Source organism: Adiantum capillus-veneris, chromosome 26 (genome assembly GCF_014529385.1).
Source record: "Adiantum capillus-veneris isolate H3 chromosome 26, ASM1452938v2, whole genome shotgun sequence".
In the NCBI taxonomy this organism is placed as follows: Eukaryota; Viridiplantae; Streptophyta; class Polypodiopsida; order Polypodiales; family Pteridaceae; genus Adiantum; species Adiantum capillus-veneris.
In genome coordinates this window covers 27,234,931-27,250,563 of record NC_140956.1, presented here as the reverse complement: position 1 = coordinate 27,250,563, position 15,633 = coordinate 27,234,931, and the positions used below count along the sequence as shown (strand labels likewise).

Here is a 15,633-nt window from a genome sequence, read left to right as displayed (position 1 = left end):
AAATTTGAATAATTTGTGGCAAGTTAGACTTTTAGATGAATAATTTAAGTTGGGAAATACTTTTAGAAGGTTAGAAATTAATATCCATGATAGCATAGAGTCATTAGATCGACAATTTAGGTTGTTGATCCTTTGAATGCGTGTATGGATTTAAGCCATGCTAGAACAGCCATAGGAATGATTATTGTGAAGCTCTTTTTAGGTGATTAGAGAGGACATAGAAGGGATCTCACATAGGCATGATGATTGTCCCCTTAAGTTTCCATAGTAAAAACTAGAAATTGAATAATCCCAAGTGTATTACCTATTCTTGTATGGCACCATCCAATCAAGTTTGTAGGGTAGGTAGCCTTTTCTCTTGGTGTGAAGCAATTTGATTTGGAAATATGAGCTTCTTTGGTTCATGAAGCACAAGGTTAGATTAGATGATTAAGCTCATAATTTTTCTCCCGAGTGAATTGTTGAGGACCTTGTTCAATGAGAAGGTGGTTTAGATATATCAATTTTCATCTACCTTTAACATTTGAAGTATTAGAAAGTGTTATTGCCCAAAGTTTTTGAGGGTACAAAGATCAAAATATCTAGAGATCAAAATATCTGTGAAGACTTTATATAATACATCCAGCACATGGTGATTAATCTTCGCTTGTATTAGTCTTAATGTATTGGCACATGGGCTAGATGCTATGCTAGACCAACTTGTAGCAAGAGAAATCAATGATATCAAAGTGTGAATTTTAACCATATTTATGGATGTTAGAAAACTAGCTATCTACCTTTGTTGTGTAGCTGTAGCTCAAACGGTGAAAGAAATTTGAAGTCTAGGCATATTTCCATGGCCATATAAACATTGTGATATACCAACCACCATTAGATACATAAGTTTTTGTAATTCTAACAACGTTTGACCCCAAGTCCAAAGCTTGGAATACATTTAGACACCAAATAGCTTTCTTGCCACATTTATTGCAACAATGCACCTTCTAATCCCGGGGGATTCACTAGTAGTATTAGGAAGACGTCACTTGCGTGCACAAAAAATACCATATTATCTCATATATACGATACTTTCCTTTGTAAAATTTACCTTTTTGATCTCATAAACCCCCCCCTATTGTACACTCACATGACACTATACGGTAATCTTTAGTGAAGACCTCGGGCTTCTAATGTGAACTTCTTTTATTGTCTACTTTTATTGTAGAACCTAACCCCTCTTTCTTAAAGCTTACCAAGCTCACATGATGTTACATTATTCTCTTGCCCCTTCAACCAACCCCTTGAAGCTCATCAACATGCTATAGCAGGCCCGCTTGATTCTTCACCTTGTTGATTTTTGGCTTCATAATACAAACCTTAGAGGACAACGACCAAAGACTTACAATTTTGCTTCTCATGTATCCTTAGTTTGTGAATAAATCCCTCTCTTTAATAGTCTCAAAAGACTTCCTCTTGTTTTAGAGGGCTCAATCGAATCTTCACCTTATCTTTTTGGTGTGCTAAATTTACATGCCTGAGAGAAGAAGACATGGTGTATTGTTAGCTTGCAAAGGGTCCCCCTAATATTCCGTTGGTCATGTGAGTTTCTCTTGTTCTAGAATGCCAATGTGATTCATCACAAGGGCATTCATCTTTTTTGTCGAGGTATATGTGGCCTAGGCAAAAAATGATGGCAATGCCTTTCCACGCATGCGTGCATGCACACACACACACACACACACACACACACACACACACACACACATATATATATATATATATATATAGAGAGAGAGAGAGAGAGAGAGAGAGAGAGTCCCATTATCCGTAGCCACATGACATATATGAAAAAAGAAACACCCATTGTCCATGGGCTCAAAAAACCTTTACATAAGCACTATCTTTCTCTTGGAAGGCTGCGTGTTAATGCACTCTAGTCCTGCGACATGCACGTGTGAATGTGAGGGCGGGGCGGGCCGTAAGCGCTCGTTTATAAATGACATGGGTGTGAGTGGAGGGATCGATGGTAGGGGCGCATGATCGGCATCACGTGGCTTTTAGGCCGTCGGATCTCCGTAGCAAGGAGAGGTATTTATGTATTTATGGAGTCACTTTGCCTACAGTGGCGCACGTTAGGCGGGTTGGATAGGGCTGTGCAGTGTGGGTGGGGAGGTCTTGGGTTCAAGGCTCGACGCTCGGCTGGGAACCCTAAATTTTTATGCTCTTTGATTTATTATCAATGATGGATTAAAGCGGAGCCGTCGATCCCTTCACTCGTCTTTTATAGACGAGGGCCGGTACCCCCCCCCCAAAAAAAAAAAAACAAAGGTGTCATGACTCATGAGGTAAGAGGCAATCTAAAATCAACATCCGCAGAGCTTTGAACGGAATCGGCCGAGAGCTTCTGACAGTTCTGTGTATGTATGGCTCACATGGTTCATGCTGAATGCGAGAAGAGTTAAGAGCCCAGCGGTACTACCTCTGCCTCTCACCAAATCTGACTATGGAGGGCCATGCTCTGGGGCGAAGAAAATGTGCAACGCGAACAGGGTTTTCCCTTCAGTACAAGAGGAGGAAGAGGAAGAGGAAGAAGAAGAGGAAGAGGATATCCTTGTTACCCACAACATTCGACATCATGATTTGTCTATTGATAGAGGCCTTATTGACCTCATGGCTTCGCTGAAAACTTGTATTGCCAGAAAAGATATTCAACATGGCATCAACATACATGCACACGTTATCAGAGAAGGGCTTCTCGAGCAGGACACCTATATCGGTAGTGCCTTGATCAATATGTATTGCAAATGTGGTGCACTCACAAAAGCACAAGATGTGCTTAAATTACTTCCAACTCAAAACGTAGTGTCGTGGAATGCGTTGATTGCAGGCTATGCCCAACATGGGCATGCTGAGAAAGCACTCTACTGCTCCGTCCAAATGGAAGCTGCTGGTTTTTCTCCTAATGTAGTCACCTTTGTTTGTATGCTCAAAGCTTGCAGCAGCTTAGGGGCATCACGCGAAGGCCAGGAAATTCATGCTCGGCTTGAAAGAGAGAATTTGGGAAATAATTTGGTGGTTGCCAATGCTTTGATAGACATGTATAGTAAATGTGGTGTACTCACAAAAGCTGAAGAAATTTTTAAAAAGCTTCCAGTCTCAGATGTCATATCATGGACTGCACTCATCACAGGATACACCCAACATGGGTATGGTGAGGAAGCTCTTGAGTGTTTTCAACGGATGCAATCAAAAGGTAGTGAAGTGTCTCCAAATGCAGTCACTCTCCTTTGCGCATTGAAGGCATGTGGCAGCATAGGATCCATTGATAAGGGCCATGAGGTGCATGATGAGATTGTCAAAAAGGGCTTATTGGCAAAAGATGTTGTCATGATCAATACATTGGTAGATATGTACGCCAAATGTGGCATGCTGGAAGAAGCACACAACATCTTCAATAATATGGCTTTTCCAGATGGGGTCTCTTGGAATGCACTTATTGCCGGATATGTTCAACATGGGCATTTTGAGAAAGCATTGAGTCGCTACGAAGAAATGCGGACTGAGGGTTTCTTTCCTGATGCAGTTACCTTTGCCTGCGTTTTGAAAGCTTGTAGTCGTGTTGGGGCAATAGCTAAAGGTCAACATTTACATGTGGAAGTTTCTAAAGGTGGTTTATTGGAAAAAGACATTGTTGTTGGTGCTGCACTTTTAGATATGTATGCTAGTTGTGGCATTCTTGAAGAAGCGCAAGAAGTTTTCAATGAGCTTCCATTTCGGAATGTTGTTTTGTGGACTGCACTCATAGCAGGATATTGCCATCATGGTCCCTGTGAGGAAGCTTTAGCATGCTTTGAACGGATGCATCTTGGAGGCGTTGTTCCTGATGCAGTCACATACATGTTCATCTTACAAGCTTGTGGCAGCTTAGGTGCTATTGAGAGAGGTCAAGAAATGCATGCTCAGATTGTGAGTGTGTGCGTGCTCGAAAGAGATTTGGCGGTTAGCACTGCTTTGGTAGATATGTACATAAGCTGCAACATGCTAGAGGAAGCTCAAGAAGTGTTTGTTAAACAAACAGTGCGGGATGTGGTTGCATATAATGTGCTGATTACAAGGTTTGCACAAAGCTCTCATGGCACTGAGGAAGCTCTCAAATGTTTTGATAGAATGCAAGGCGAGGGTTTGATCCCTGATCAATTCACTCTAGTTTCCATCTTGAAAGCATGTGGAAGCCTAGGAGCAGCATTTAAGGGTCAGGAAATGCATTCTAGCATTGTCCGGTTAGGGTTTTTGAATGCAGATATGGTGGTTGCCACTGCCTTAGTGGATATGTACACCGGTTGTGGCATGCTTATAGAAGCGCAAAACGTGTTCGACAAGCTGGGAGTTCAGGATTTAGTCTCGTGGACGGTGCTGATGGGAGGATACGCCCAGCTTGGGATGGGAGTCACTGTATTTAACTTGTTTGATAGGATGCTAAAAGAAAGCAAAGAGCCGAGTGTGCTCACATTTACTGTAATGCTTAATACATGTAGTCACAATGGCTTATTAGAGGAGGGCCACATGCTGTTTGAGATGATAAGCAAGGTCTTTGGCATATTCCCAACATCAGAGCACTACAATTGTATGGTTGATTTACTAAGCCGGGCCGGCCGGCTCGACAAGGCAGTTGCTTTAACCAATGACATTCCGTTTTCAAGTGACCTCACTGCGTGGCATACAATGTTGGGTTTTTGCCATATGCAGGGGACTAGGAAGCTTGGAAAGTGGGCCTTTGATCATGCAACACAGTTGGAGAAGAACCATGCTGCATCATATGTTTGTATGAGTAACATTCTATGCAGCACCTTTCACACATAAGGACAAGATGTGTATTGGAAAAAAATAAACACTAATGACTGACTGCATTCACTTATAGGGACAAGATGTATATTGGACAAAAATCAAACCCTTAACTACTTAGTATGTTAGTAGTCACATCTTAGTTCGGGGAATGACCAAACGTTTAATGGTGAAATGAATTAAAGCCTGTTTGTCATTCTAACAGAAGCCTTAGGGAAGAAGGGAGTTAGTCATACACTTAACTTTTGCATGTGAAACATTGAATGATTCAAATAATCTTTGCTATTTTATTTTAAAATTGGATCCTTTCATTTATGTAACATTCTCATATGGGTCCTTATCATTCTTGGATTCCCCCCCTTGTCAAAAATCTTGGCGCTTTTTCTGCCATCTCTAGGGTAACGGGGCCAATAAAAAACCACCCCCCCAAGAAAGGACAATGACACCCCCAATAATAAGACAAAGTTGGACCCATTTTGTGCAATTCATAAGGATACTAAACGTTCATTTTATTTGAGATGAAACCTTTTTCATTGGGCAACGGGTGACTTTAAGCCTTGTTGGTACTCATGTGTCTCTTTTGGGGTTGGTATATCTTCTTTTTCACACCCATTTTTGTTACATGGGAATGCACAAATGAGCTCTCGATGAGGTGAAGCAAATGAGCTACTCATTGGTTACAATTGAGTCGGAGATCGGAGATCTAGGCTCCCTCTCTTAGGTGGCCATATATTGGCCCCTTTACCCTACTGTTAATCTATGTAATGAATTGGCATCGCAAGCAACATTGTCTAGAAGGATATTGTTAGCATTTGAATGTTATAAAAAATATATAAACATTGTGTAAAGGATTATCGATAAAATGAGCACTTAAATAATTGGTGATAATTTTGAAACTTCCATACCTCATGTTTTTGTAGTGGTTAGTGTCCTCAACCTCAGAATGGAAAACCGTTCTATGTGCTTCGAATCTCTAAGTCCTTTTGAAAAATGGATAAAGGTTTAAATAAAACGTAACTTTGCATTGAGCGCATAGTACCCACTTCTTTTAGCTTAACTTGACTTGTATGATAAATATCTAGAATGGAGGATAAGTCTAGATTCACCCTTAAAGGAAAGTGAAAGGTATAGACCCATAGTAGTCACCCACAAGACAATATAACCATCATCTCTATGCACAATATTGACTAAATACCATGACATCCCCACTAATGTTGTCAATGCCCAATAGTGGATGTAGAACTAACATATGCTCCCAAACACAACACACACCACACACAAATGCACATGAGCATATATCAACACAAAGTTTAGCATACTGAGTTTTTGCCATTAATCTTGAAAAAATCAACACAAAGAAAAGAAGGGACAAGGGTCATTCAATTTTACTTGCTTCAAAATTCCATGAAAATTACTCACTTTAACTGATCTAAATCACTATGGTAGCTGACTTGTCTTCTCTATGCATTGACTAACTTCATCCTTACATGCATAATTTGTTCACCTGACTAAAGTTTTAGTGTCTAATGTGCATTAAAACATTGATTAACATCTTGGTATGCACATAAAAGTCATCATCAAAGATATATTGGAAACATACAAATAAAGGAATTTTCAATTCAGAATTTTGAGAAACTTATCAGAGTACAAGTAAAGAGAGGTGGGCTTATGAAAAAGGAGAGGTATTGAGCGGTTTGAGAATACCTCTTGAAATTAAGATACCCAATAGTGGATACCCCTCCTACGAAATTTGTTTACATGACAAGATTCAAGATTCCTGGTGGCAAACAATATTGTACACTATGTAGAAAAGTAGAAGAGGAAAAACTCATTTAAAGCTTCAAGTGAGAGTAGATTTGTTGTAGTAGACAAGTCTTGCTTCCCATGGATGATTAACAATAGTCAAGAGTGACAAGAAATAGTGTTGCTTCTGTACAACTCTTCCCCACTGTGAGTGTGCAAATCCTTTAACTTCTTGCCTGATTGGTTTTTTGCCATACCTAGGAACTTTTGGAAGACACCAAACACTTCGTCTTTCCTCTGCCAAAGGTAGACCCATGCCTTTTGAGTAGGTTCATCTATGAAAGTAAAAAAATATAATGCCGCCTCGACAGACTTATGCGGCATAGGTCCCCATAGATCACTATGAACCAAATCTAGAGGATTCCCTTTCAATCTAATGGCAAAGTGGTAAACCTCATTTGTTTCCCATGTATGCAATGCTCACACAAACTAAAAGCAGAATAGTTTAACACATGGATATAGCCAAAGCACTCTATCTATTTCATTTCCATCTGAATTATATAATCAAGACGGCTATGCCACAACTCAATAGAAGGTAGCTTGGCACATAGATAGAGATCTCTTTCACAGAAGAGACATACAAGGAATATAATGAGACAAACTTTCAGCCTTTGAGCATGACCAAGTTACCTTTTCCGATAATCCAAGAACCATTGCCAAACATTGTAGTGTTTCCAAGATCATCAAACTATCCTATTGAAACCGAGCGCTTAGTTATCTTTGGCACATTTTTCACACCTCACATCATGAACTTAGTACCATTGTGCATACACAACTTCATATCTCCAATTCCACATATCTCAAGCTGATGAGAATCACTGAGTTGAATTGAGCCATGTGTAGGAGCATAACTTGAGAACCACTCCTTGTAAAGAGTAACATGAAAATTGGCACCTAAGTCAATAATCCAATTCTGTGCATAGCATTCATTAAGAGCTAACAATACCTCCATACTGAAATTAGAAGTGAAGACTAGTACATCTGATGGGTAAGTCACGTCAGGAACAACATCAACATGTGATGTCTCAAGGACATTGAGCTCCTCTATCTTCACAATGCTTTTAAGAGGTGTAAAACTTATGACAATGGCCTTACCCTTCTCTCTTTGTAATAAACAGAAATCCTTTTTCATCTGTCCTTTCTTGTGCCAATGGCAGCATTCAATGTCCCTCATGTCACATCCACAACTTTTGCTACATGCATTCTTGTCATCTTGAGAAAGACTGCAACTTCGATTACGACCTCTCTACCTTTCAATTGTTCTTTTGGCTACTTCCACTTGTCATATACACATCACCATGCCCACTAGTGTCAAGAGACTGACGTGGAATCTCTTTCGTGAGCAAAGCACTAGTACCATCATAAAAAAAAATATTGCCATTAGGGTCGAAGTTGTTGGGGTATAAAGCCCAATGTGGTCGCCCAAGTAAGTGGGCGGGCCGCCAGGTATGTACACATATTCTTTTGTAAAAACCTAATAAGAACTCACTATGATCTACACATTATAGTAGAGCGAGTTCACCATATCGTCGTGCTCTTCTTCTCGCACTCTCTCTCGCGTCGCACTTCCGCTCATACTCCTTCAACTAGTATCAGAGCTCAGATCGAGGCTCGAGGCAGCACTGTAGGAGGCTAGAGTCACCAACTCAGATTGGAGTGAAATTCGATAGGCGAAGACACGGCCCCAAATCTTGTGGGATAGCTCGAAGGACTTGCTGTTGTCAGAATTTCATTCTGAGGTCATCTCGGCCACCGTTCGGCTTCCACAAAGGTCTGCGCAGGCCATTTTCGACTACGCGGTCTCGGCGGGTGCAGATCCGACTCTGCAAATTTGGGGTTTTCGGCCTACGACTGCAGGTGCTGAGGATATCGACACTCCCAGAGTGTTGATTTGTGGCTGTCTACACATCGAAGGACGGCTCACAGTTCTTGGAGGCGTGTCACATACAACACGGGCGCATCTACACACAGACTGTACTTCCACATGGGATGTATTGTCAGAGATGATGTATGTCTGTTGAGGGTTTGCTGGCTGTGAGTCACGCAGCAAACAACCGCCGCAGCGGTTACAACATATAGTGGGAAATTTGTGGATGTATGACTTTGTGGGAAGTCTATGTATTGTCAGATTTACTGCAGCCTTTGTTGAGGGTCGAGTGAGGTTTTATTGAGCTGGGGGATTCTCGAATGTTGAGATCCTTTCGGTGATACAGGTCTTGGAGCGATCCCTCGAGCACCCTTAGATAGGCAGCTAAGATGTATTGACTGTGAGTTAGACAGTTGGGATTGCATCTTTGCTTTACTGCCGTTGAGGCATTGTCACAATCTATGCTTACAGGACAGTGACAAGACAGTGCAGGTGCAGGACAGGTTTACCCGCAGCTTACAGTGTCAGAGAGACAGTGTTTTTTGAGCTGTTTTTTGGTCTGTTTTTTGAGTACACCAGAGCCATTTTACAAAGGAGACTCTGCCAAAATTTCTGCAGAATCTGAAGCTTTCTTGGTTCATTTGACAGGTTGATATTGGTTCAGAGGTCAGTTTACAGTGGAAACTCTGCCAAATTTTTCCCAGGAAAGTAAACTACTGTGAAGCATAGCTATGGCTGGATCACAGGACACTGCTCTTTACAATATCAAGAAGCTGGATGGAACCAATTTCCCATTGTGGAAGAATCAGATTTGGCACGTGTTGGTACAAAAGAAGCAGATAAAACCTATAAAGCTCAAGGGGATAAAACCAGAAGATATGGACGAAGATCAATGGAGCGAAATGGATGAATTGGCACTTTCTACCATTATGATGACTTTGGCAGAAAGCGTTTACTTCAATGTAGCAGACGAGATGTCGGCTTATCAAGCATGGTTAAAGCTGAGTGATCTTTATGAGAAGCAGAGTGCAGCTTCACAGGTATACTGGCTTAAGAAGCTCGTTGACTTGAAGATGAAAGAAGGGACACCTATATCCAATCATCTAAATGAATTCAACACAATCTACAGTCAGTTGTCAGCTCAAGGTGTCAAGTTTGATGAACCTGTTAGATCTATGTTCCTGTTGATCACATTGCCGGGAAGTGTTAAGTATGGAGCCTGATTTACCCTTGTAATTTTTTGTGGTAAAAGCGCACATTTGTAAAGCCCCCATTATGAGGAGAAGCCATCGTGTGTGAAGGAAAATCACTCACCGGAAACCAAAATTTTCACGGACAAGAATCAGGGGCAACTTTAAAGGCCTTGGGGACGGAGGCCCCCGAGACTTTTTTTTTTCTCTGGAATATTCTTTTTCTCTGGAATATTATGGCTGGACGGCGGCCGGAAAGTGGTCGGAAAACAACCGGTCGGTTAGCCGGTGGCCGGTAGTCAATGGCCGATGTCCGGTGGTCGGAAGTCAATGGCCGATGGCCGGTGGCCGGTGGCCGAATTCAATGGCCGGTGGCCGAATTCAAAAGCGGACTTGTCTTCTCAAGCGCGGCCACACATGGGCAGATTGGAGGGTCCGATTTGGACTTATTCGCACAAGGGCGGCTACACATGGCTGTCTCTCATAAGAGAGGGCATCCCTTTTGGCCTATAAAAGGAGGCCATTTCTACACACATTTTATAGTGTGAAGTTGATGCAACAAGGTGAGTGTGAGGTGGTGAGAGTGAAGCAAGGCGGGAGCTCCTTTAAGGGTATAATCCCTTTGTAAACTACTTCTTGTTTTGAAGTACTAAAGCCATTGAGTGGCTGCTTTCCCGTGGACGTAGCCCACATTGGATGAACCACGTATATCGTGTGTACTCTCTCTCTCTCTCTCTACTCTATAATCTCGTGTATATAAATCTGTCTCTCTCCATTAAGTAATCTACTCAATTATCTATTTAGCTACGTCTTATTTCCTAACAACTGGTATCAGAGTAAGGTTTGCTCGTAGCTAAATTATCTCAAGGAAAGGATTCCTTGAATTGAGTGGGAGTTATGGCGGAGGAAGGGAAGCTCAAGATTGAGAAGTTCAACGGCAAAAACTACCAACATTGGAAGATGCAGATTGAAGACTATCTCTACCAGAAGGACCTCTATTTGCCACTAGGCGGTCTTGCGAAGAAGCTCGCAACAATGGCAGATGAAGCATGGATTGTCCTTGATCGAAAGGCACTGGGAACAATCCGGTTAAGCTTGGCGTCAACGGTGGCCTTCAATGTTTCGGAGATGAAGACCACGGAGGACTTGATGAAGTCACTTGACGACTTCTACGAGAAACCATCGGCATCCAATAAGGTATTTCTTATGAAGCGCTTGTTCAATCTAAAGATGGCAGAGAATGGTTCAGTTGCAGAACACCTAAATGACTTTAACACAAACATAAGTCAACTTCGATCAGTGAAAATCAATTTCGATGACGAAGTGCGAGCTCTCCTTATACTATCATCTCTACCGGATAGTTGGGACAGCCTTGTGATGGCTGTAACTAATTCTATCTCTGGCACAAATACTCTTAAGTTTGATGATGTTGTGGGTGTTCTCCTAAGCGAGGAAATGCGAAGGAGAAGCACAGGAGAATCATCAAGTGCTGCACTATCAGTGGAAACAAGAGGAAGGCTTAAGGAGAGGTTCAAAAACCAAAAGGGTCGTGATCGCTTAAGGCGGAGCAAGTCACGCACAAAGTCAATTCTTGAATGTTGGAACTGCGGCAAGAAGGGCCACGTCAAGAAGGATTGCTGGTCAAAGAAGAAGAAGGAGACAGAGTCTCAAGACAACAAGCCAACATCGGAGGCCAATGTGGCAGGTAAAGTAGAGCAAGATGCTCTAATTCTCTTATTAGACAATGTGTCTAATTCCTGGATAGTAGATTCCGGGGCTTCATTCCATGCGACACCACACAAGCAACATTTCCAAGACTACACCAAAGGTAATTTTGGGTATGTATACTTGGCAGATGATGAAGCTTGTGAGATTGTCGGCAAAGGTACAGTTTCTGTCAAAACTGCTAACGGAAATGAATGGAAGCTTAAAGATGTTAGGCATGTTCCTTCTCTTCGCTAAAGTTTGATCTCTACAGGACAATTGGACGATGAAGGTCACAACATTGCATTCGGAAACAAACGGTGGAAGATGTCAAAGGGATCTTTGGTGGTTGCCAAGGGTGAAAAAGTCGGTACACTTTACTTGTGTACTGTTAGCACGCAACCTTCAGCTTGTGCAGCAACGACAGAAGTTGACAGTGCGGTGTGGCACTACCGACTTGAGCATATGAGTGCCAAAGGAATGTAAATCCTTCAAACAAAGAAGCTTCTACCAGGTTTGAAAGAAGTGGACTTATAGTTCTGTGAAGATTATGTTTATGGTAAACAAAAGAGGGTAAAATTTCAAAAATCAGAAAATGAAAGAAAAAATAAAAAACTTGAGTTGGTTCATTCTGATGTTTAGGGTCCTGCAAGTACACCATCACTTGGCATTCGGAGGCAAAGGACAACCCCAAGGACACCTCAACAAAATGGGATTTCAGAAAGGATGAACAGGACAATCATGGAACGAGCGCGAAGCATGCGGCTACATGCAGGCCTACCGCTTGAGCTTTGGGCGGAAGCTGTAAGTACGTCTGTGTACTTAATCAATCGGTCACCCTCAACGGCATTGGATGGGGGAGTTCTAGAAGAGGCATGGACAGGTAAACCGGTGAATTATGCATTTCTCAAAGTGTTTGGGTGTGAGGCTTTCATGCACATAGATAGAAGCCTAAGATCAAAGTTAGATGCAAAGTCCAAAAAGTGTTTCTTCATTGGCTATGGAGAAGGAGACTTTGGGTATCGCCTATGGAATCCTGAAGATGATAAAATCTTAAGGAGTAGGGATGTAATTTTTAAGGAACAAAATATGTACAAAGATTACTTGGAAAGAAAAAAAACAAAATAAACAGGTGATGAGTACATGGAGCTTGAGGACGGTGAAGACTCAAGGACTGCAAACGGTCACTACAAGAGGTTGTGTGCTCTTGTGACGCTGTTAGCGACGGAAATACACTGGGTTTTTATAACCCCCGGCGTCGCTAAAACCGTCGCTACGAGCGTCGCTACGAGAGCGTCGCTATAGGCGTCGCTATAAGCGTCGCTATATAGCGACGCTCATAGAGACGCTCATAGCGACGATTATAGCGACGTTTACACAGAAGACTATAGCGACGCTCATAGCGACGCTACAGAGCCATAAATAGCGACGCTTATAGCGACGCCCGAGAGATTTTTTTTTTGGTGGCAGGGCATTGAATGCCCTGCCACCCATCAACCATATTGTACTTGATTCACTTTTTAAAAAAAGTGCAAGGGTAGATAATAGACCCAAAATAGTCACCCACAAGACGCATTGTTTGCAAAATTGACAATTGTACACATCATAGGCAAAATGAATTGATTGGCAAATGTAATAATGACAATTGTACAACATCATAGGCATAAAGAATTGATTGGCAAAAGGAACTGCGGTGACAAATGTAATAATATACATGGTTCAAAAAGACGTATAAAATCCGTCTCATGATACATAAGCTATGAGAAACCCTAAACTAATGCTATCTAGCTACGGCTAAACTGACGTCGTCTAGTCAGACGTCTCATCGCGTCCAAGCGGCGTATCTGTCGGATTCTGCAAAAAAAGACAATAAGACAGCTTTCAGTAAGTATAAACATATAACGACATTTATAAAACAATACAAAAAATAAAAAAGAGTAAACCCTAATACTAACCATGCCGCCGCGAGAACTGAGAATGTCCATGAGGGCGTTTAAGCCCTTCCTGCCTGCGTACTCGCGCTCGTACGGTGTGGGATCACGTCCTGTCATCGACCACTGTCAAAACATACAAAGATTTCATTATGTTAGAATTAAAAAACTCATAAACCCTAAACTATCGAACATAAAGAGCAATGTGAAAACACTTACAAAATCGGCCTCAAATGATGCCCATCCACCGCTCCCCAAGTGGTGCGAGCTCCCTGCCTCTACTCGCGCTCTGGCTGCATCCTTTTGTTGCTTCCACTTGTCGGGATTCTCGCGCGCTGCTTTCTTCGCATTCTTCCAATCTTCTTTGGCCAGCCAATCTGGCCTGTTCCACCCATTCTTGATTGCTTTTTGCACTTTGGAACGCTTGTGTTTGTAGTATTCGCGCATTCGAATCTTCATCAGGTCTTCATTGAAGCGCTGATCCCGTGTTGGAACAGGAAACTCATCATGAAGTATGCTGATGACTCTGTTTTTTAAATCACTTGGTACTTCACTCCATTTGTTTAGTATGTAGTGTCTAAACAGCTGAGAGCAAAGACCACGCATGTGCGAGATCACCTTCTTGCCATCATCATCCATGATGATGCCGCCGCTGATGTTGACGGAGTAAGGCAAGCCCTCTGGCCGGTGACGCGTGAACCTGGGTGTCCCGGTAGGGGTCTAGCGGCGTGTCGATGGGGGTACGGACGTCAGGTGTCTCCACCGGCGTCTGGGCCCCGAAGCAAGGAGTGTCGAGTGGGGTGGCTCCTGGCGGAGTAGGTAGAGGTGTGTAGCTTCTAGGAACAGTCAGCCGTGCAAAACCTGGCGTAGATGGCGATGCTGTGGCTGGTGTGGGGGCGGGCAAAGAAGGGGAGGGTAAAGAGCCTCGTCGAACACGAGGCGGTGTGGAGGCATCGGTGGCGGAATCCCCACAACAACCGCCACCGCCACCACTAGAGCGCCGGTGTCTAGACGAGTGTGAAGCTCGTCTCGTCGACGCCGAAGCTTCGGAGCGTGCTGAATGCTCCGAAAGAGAGGGAGATGCGGATGGAGTAGGAACGCACGATGATGCGCCAGAGCGATGACGCTCCACGTACCACTGTCTCTGCTGCGGTGACAAAGAAGAAAGAAACTCCTCATCATCCATACCTGCATTAAACACACGAATATTTAAACTTAATATTGAATGAATAGAGTAGACAATGATGCAAAGACCATTAAATACAATGACGTAATGACGCATATAAATACAATGACGCAATGAATTGAGTGATAGAAGAGGCAAGTCGAAAACTCAGAATTTTCAATCAAAAGATGTGAGCGCGAGTAGAAAAGAGCGTTATACACCATGGAAGGTACTTAGAGAGCCAGAGCTTTTACAACACGGAGCAAAATTATTCAAATACAATATTTGTGGCTTTAAGAGATCTCTCTCTCATCCTCGCATAACTCAGCATAACTTCCTATATCTATATAGAGCTCTCCGTTTAAACACATATCCTCTGTTTCATTTTGTAGCTCCTCTGCATGCACCCCATATAGAGTAGTAGCATCTTGATGCTCGTCTGGCACCACCGCAGCGGCTTCTGATTGAGCATCTTCTCTGATCTCCTCCATTGATGTCGTTGTGATTGGCACATGGTAGCCTTCATACATCCTTGCACTACGAGGGGCTACCTCTATGACGTACCACCAATTTGATGTAGACTTTGTAGGATGAAATATTACCTGCCAGAGCCACATAACTTACATGAGAGCTTTCAAGCACATAACTTGTAAAAGGGGGATGTTAACTATTTACATACTTACTTGTTCACAATGCTCGGGTAGTACGAAAGTGTCTCTTAGGTCAGTCCATTTCTTAGTAGAATCCACCTCAAGAAAACCAGACTCTCCTCTACGCACAGTAGCGTTGCGACCCTCCATGATTATCTTGAACCATTGCACGTCGAAAAAGTCGACAAAAAATCCTCTGTAATCAATCCTCAAAATCTCTTGCAGCGTGCCGAAGTAAGTGAGTTCCGCCACCACAGGATCTGCATCAGAGGAACGTCGTCGACTAGACTGTTCAAATTTTGCCATGATTCCACAATCTTGAGTAAAACGCTTTTTGTCGATTCGTTCCACCTTAAAATGTCAACCTTTATGACTTATACTACAACGAACAAAGATTATGAGTGGCCGTTCAAACGTTTATAAATAAAGTCACTTGCTAGTCGTACATTGCAAACTTACCTTGGTCGCGCAACCCCGAGAGTACTCCCACTCTTCTTCAGCC

At 42.6% G+C, this 15,633-nt stretch overlaps 1 protein-coding gene across 1 annotated transcript; it reads left to right on the top strand.

The window, feature by feature from the left end:
• The first annotated feature begins 2,292 nt into the window (after positions 1-2,292).
• On the top strand, positions 2,293-5,056 carry LOC147423167 (pentatricopeptide repeat-containing protein At2g03380, mitochondrial-like). Its single transcript, XM_086501946.1, has one exon. The coding sequence runs from the start codon at positions 2,419-2,421 to the stop codon at positions 4,837-4,839; it is 2,421 nt and encodes an 806-aa protein (XP_086358072.1). The 5' UTR covers positions 2,293-2,418; the 3' UTR covers positions 4,840-5,056.
• The last annotated feature ends 10,577 nt before the right edge of the window (positions 5,057-15,633 follow it).

Coding starts and splice junctions, on each gene's coding strand:
- LOC147423167 (XM_086501946.1), top strand. CDS start 2,419: ATGCTGAATGCGAGAAGAGTTAAGAGCCCAGCGGTACTACCTCTGCCT.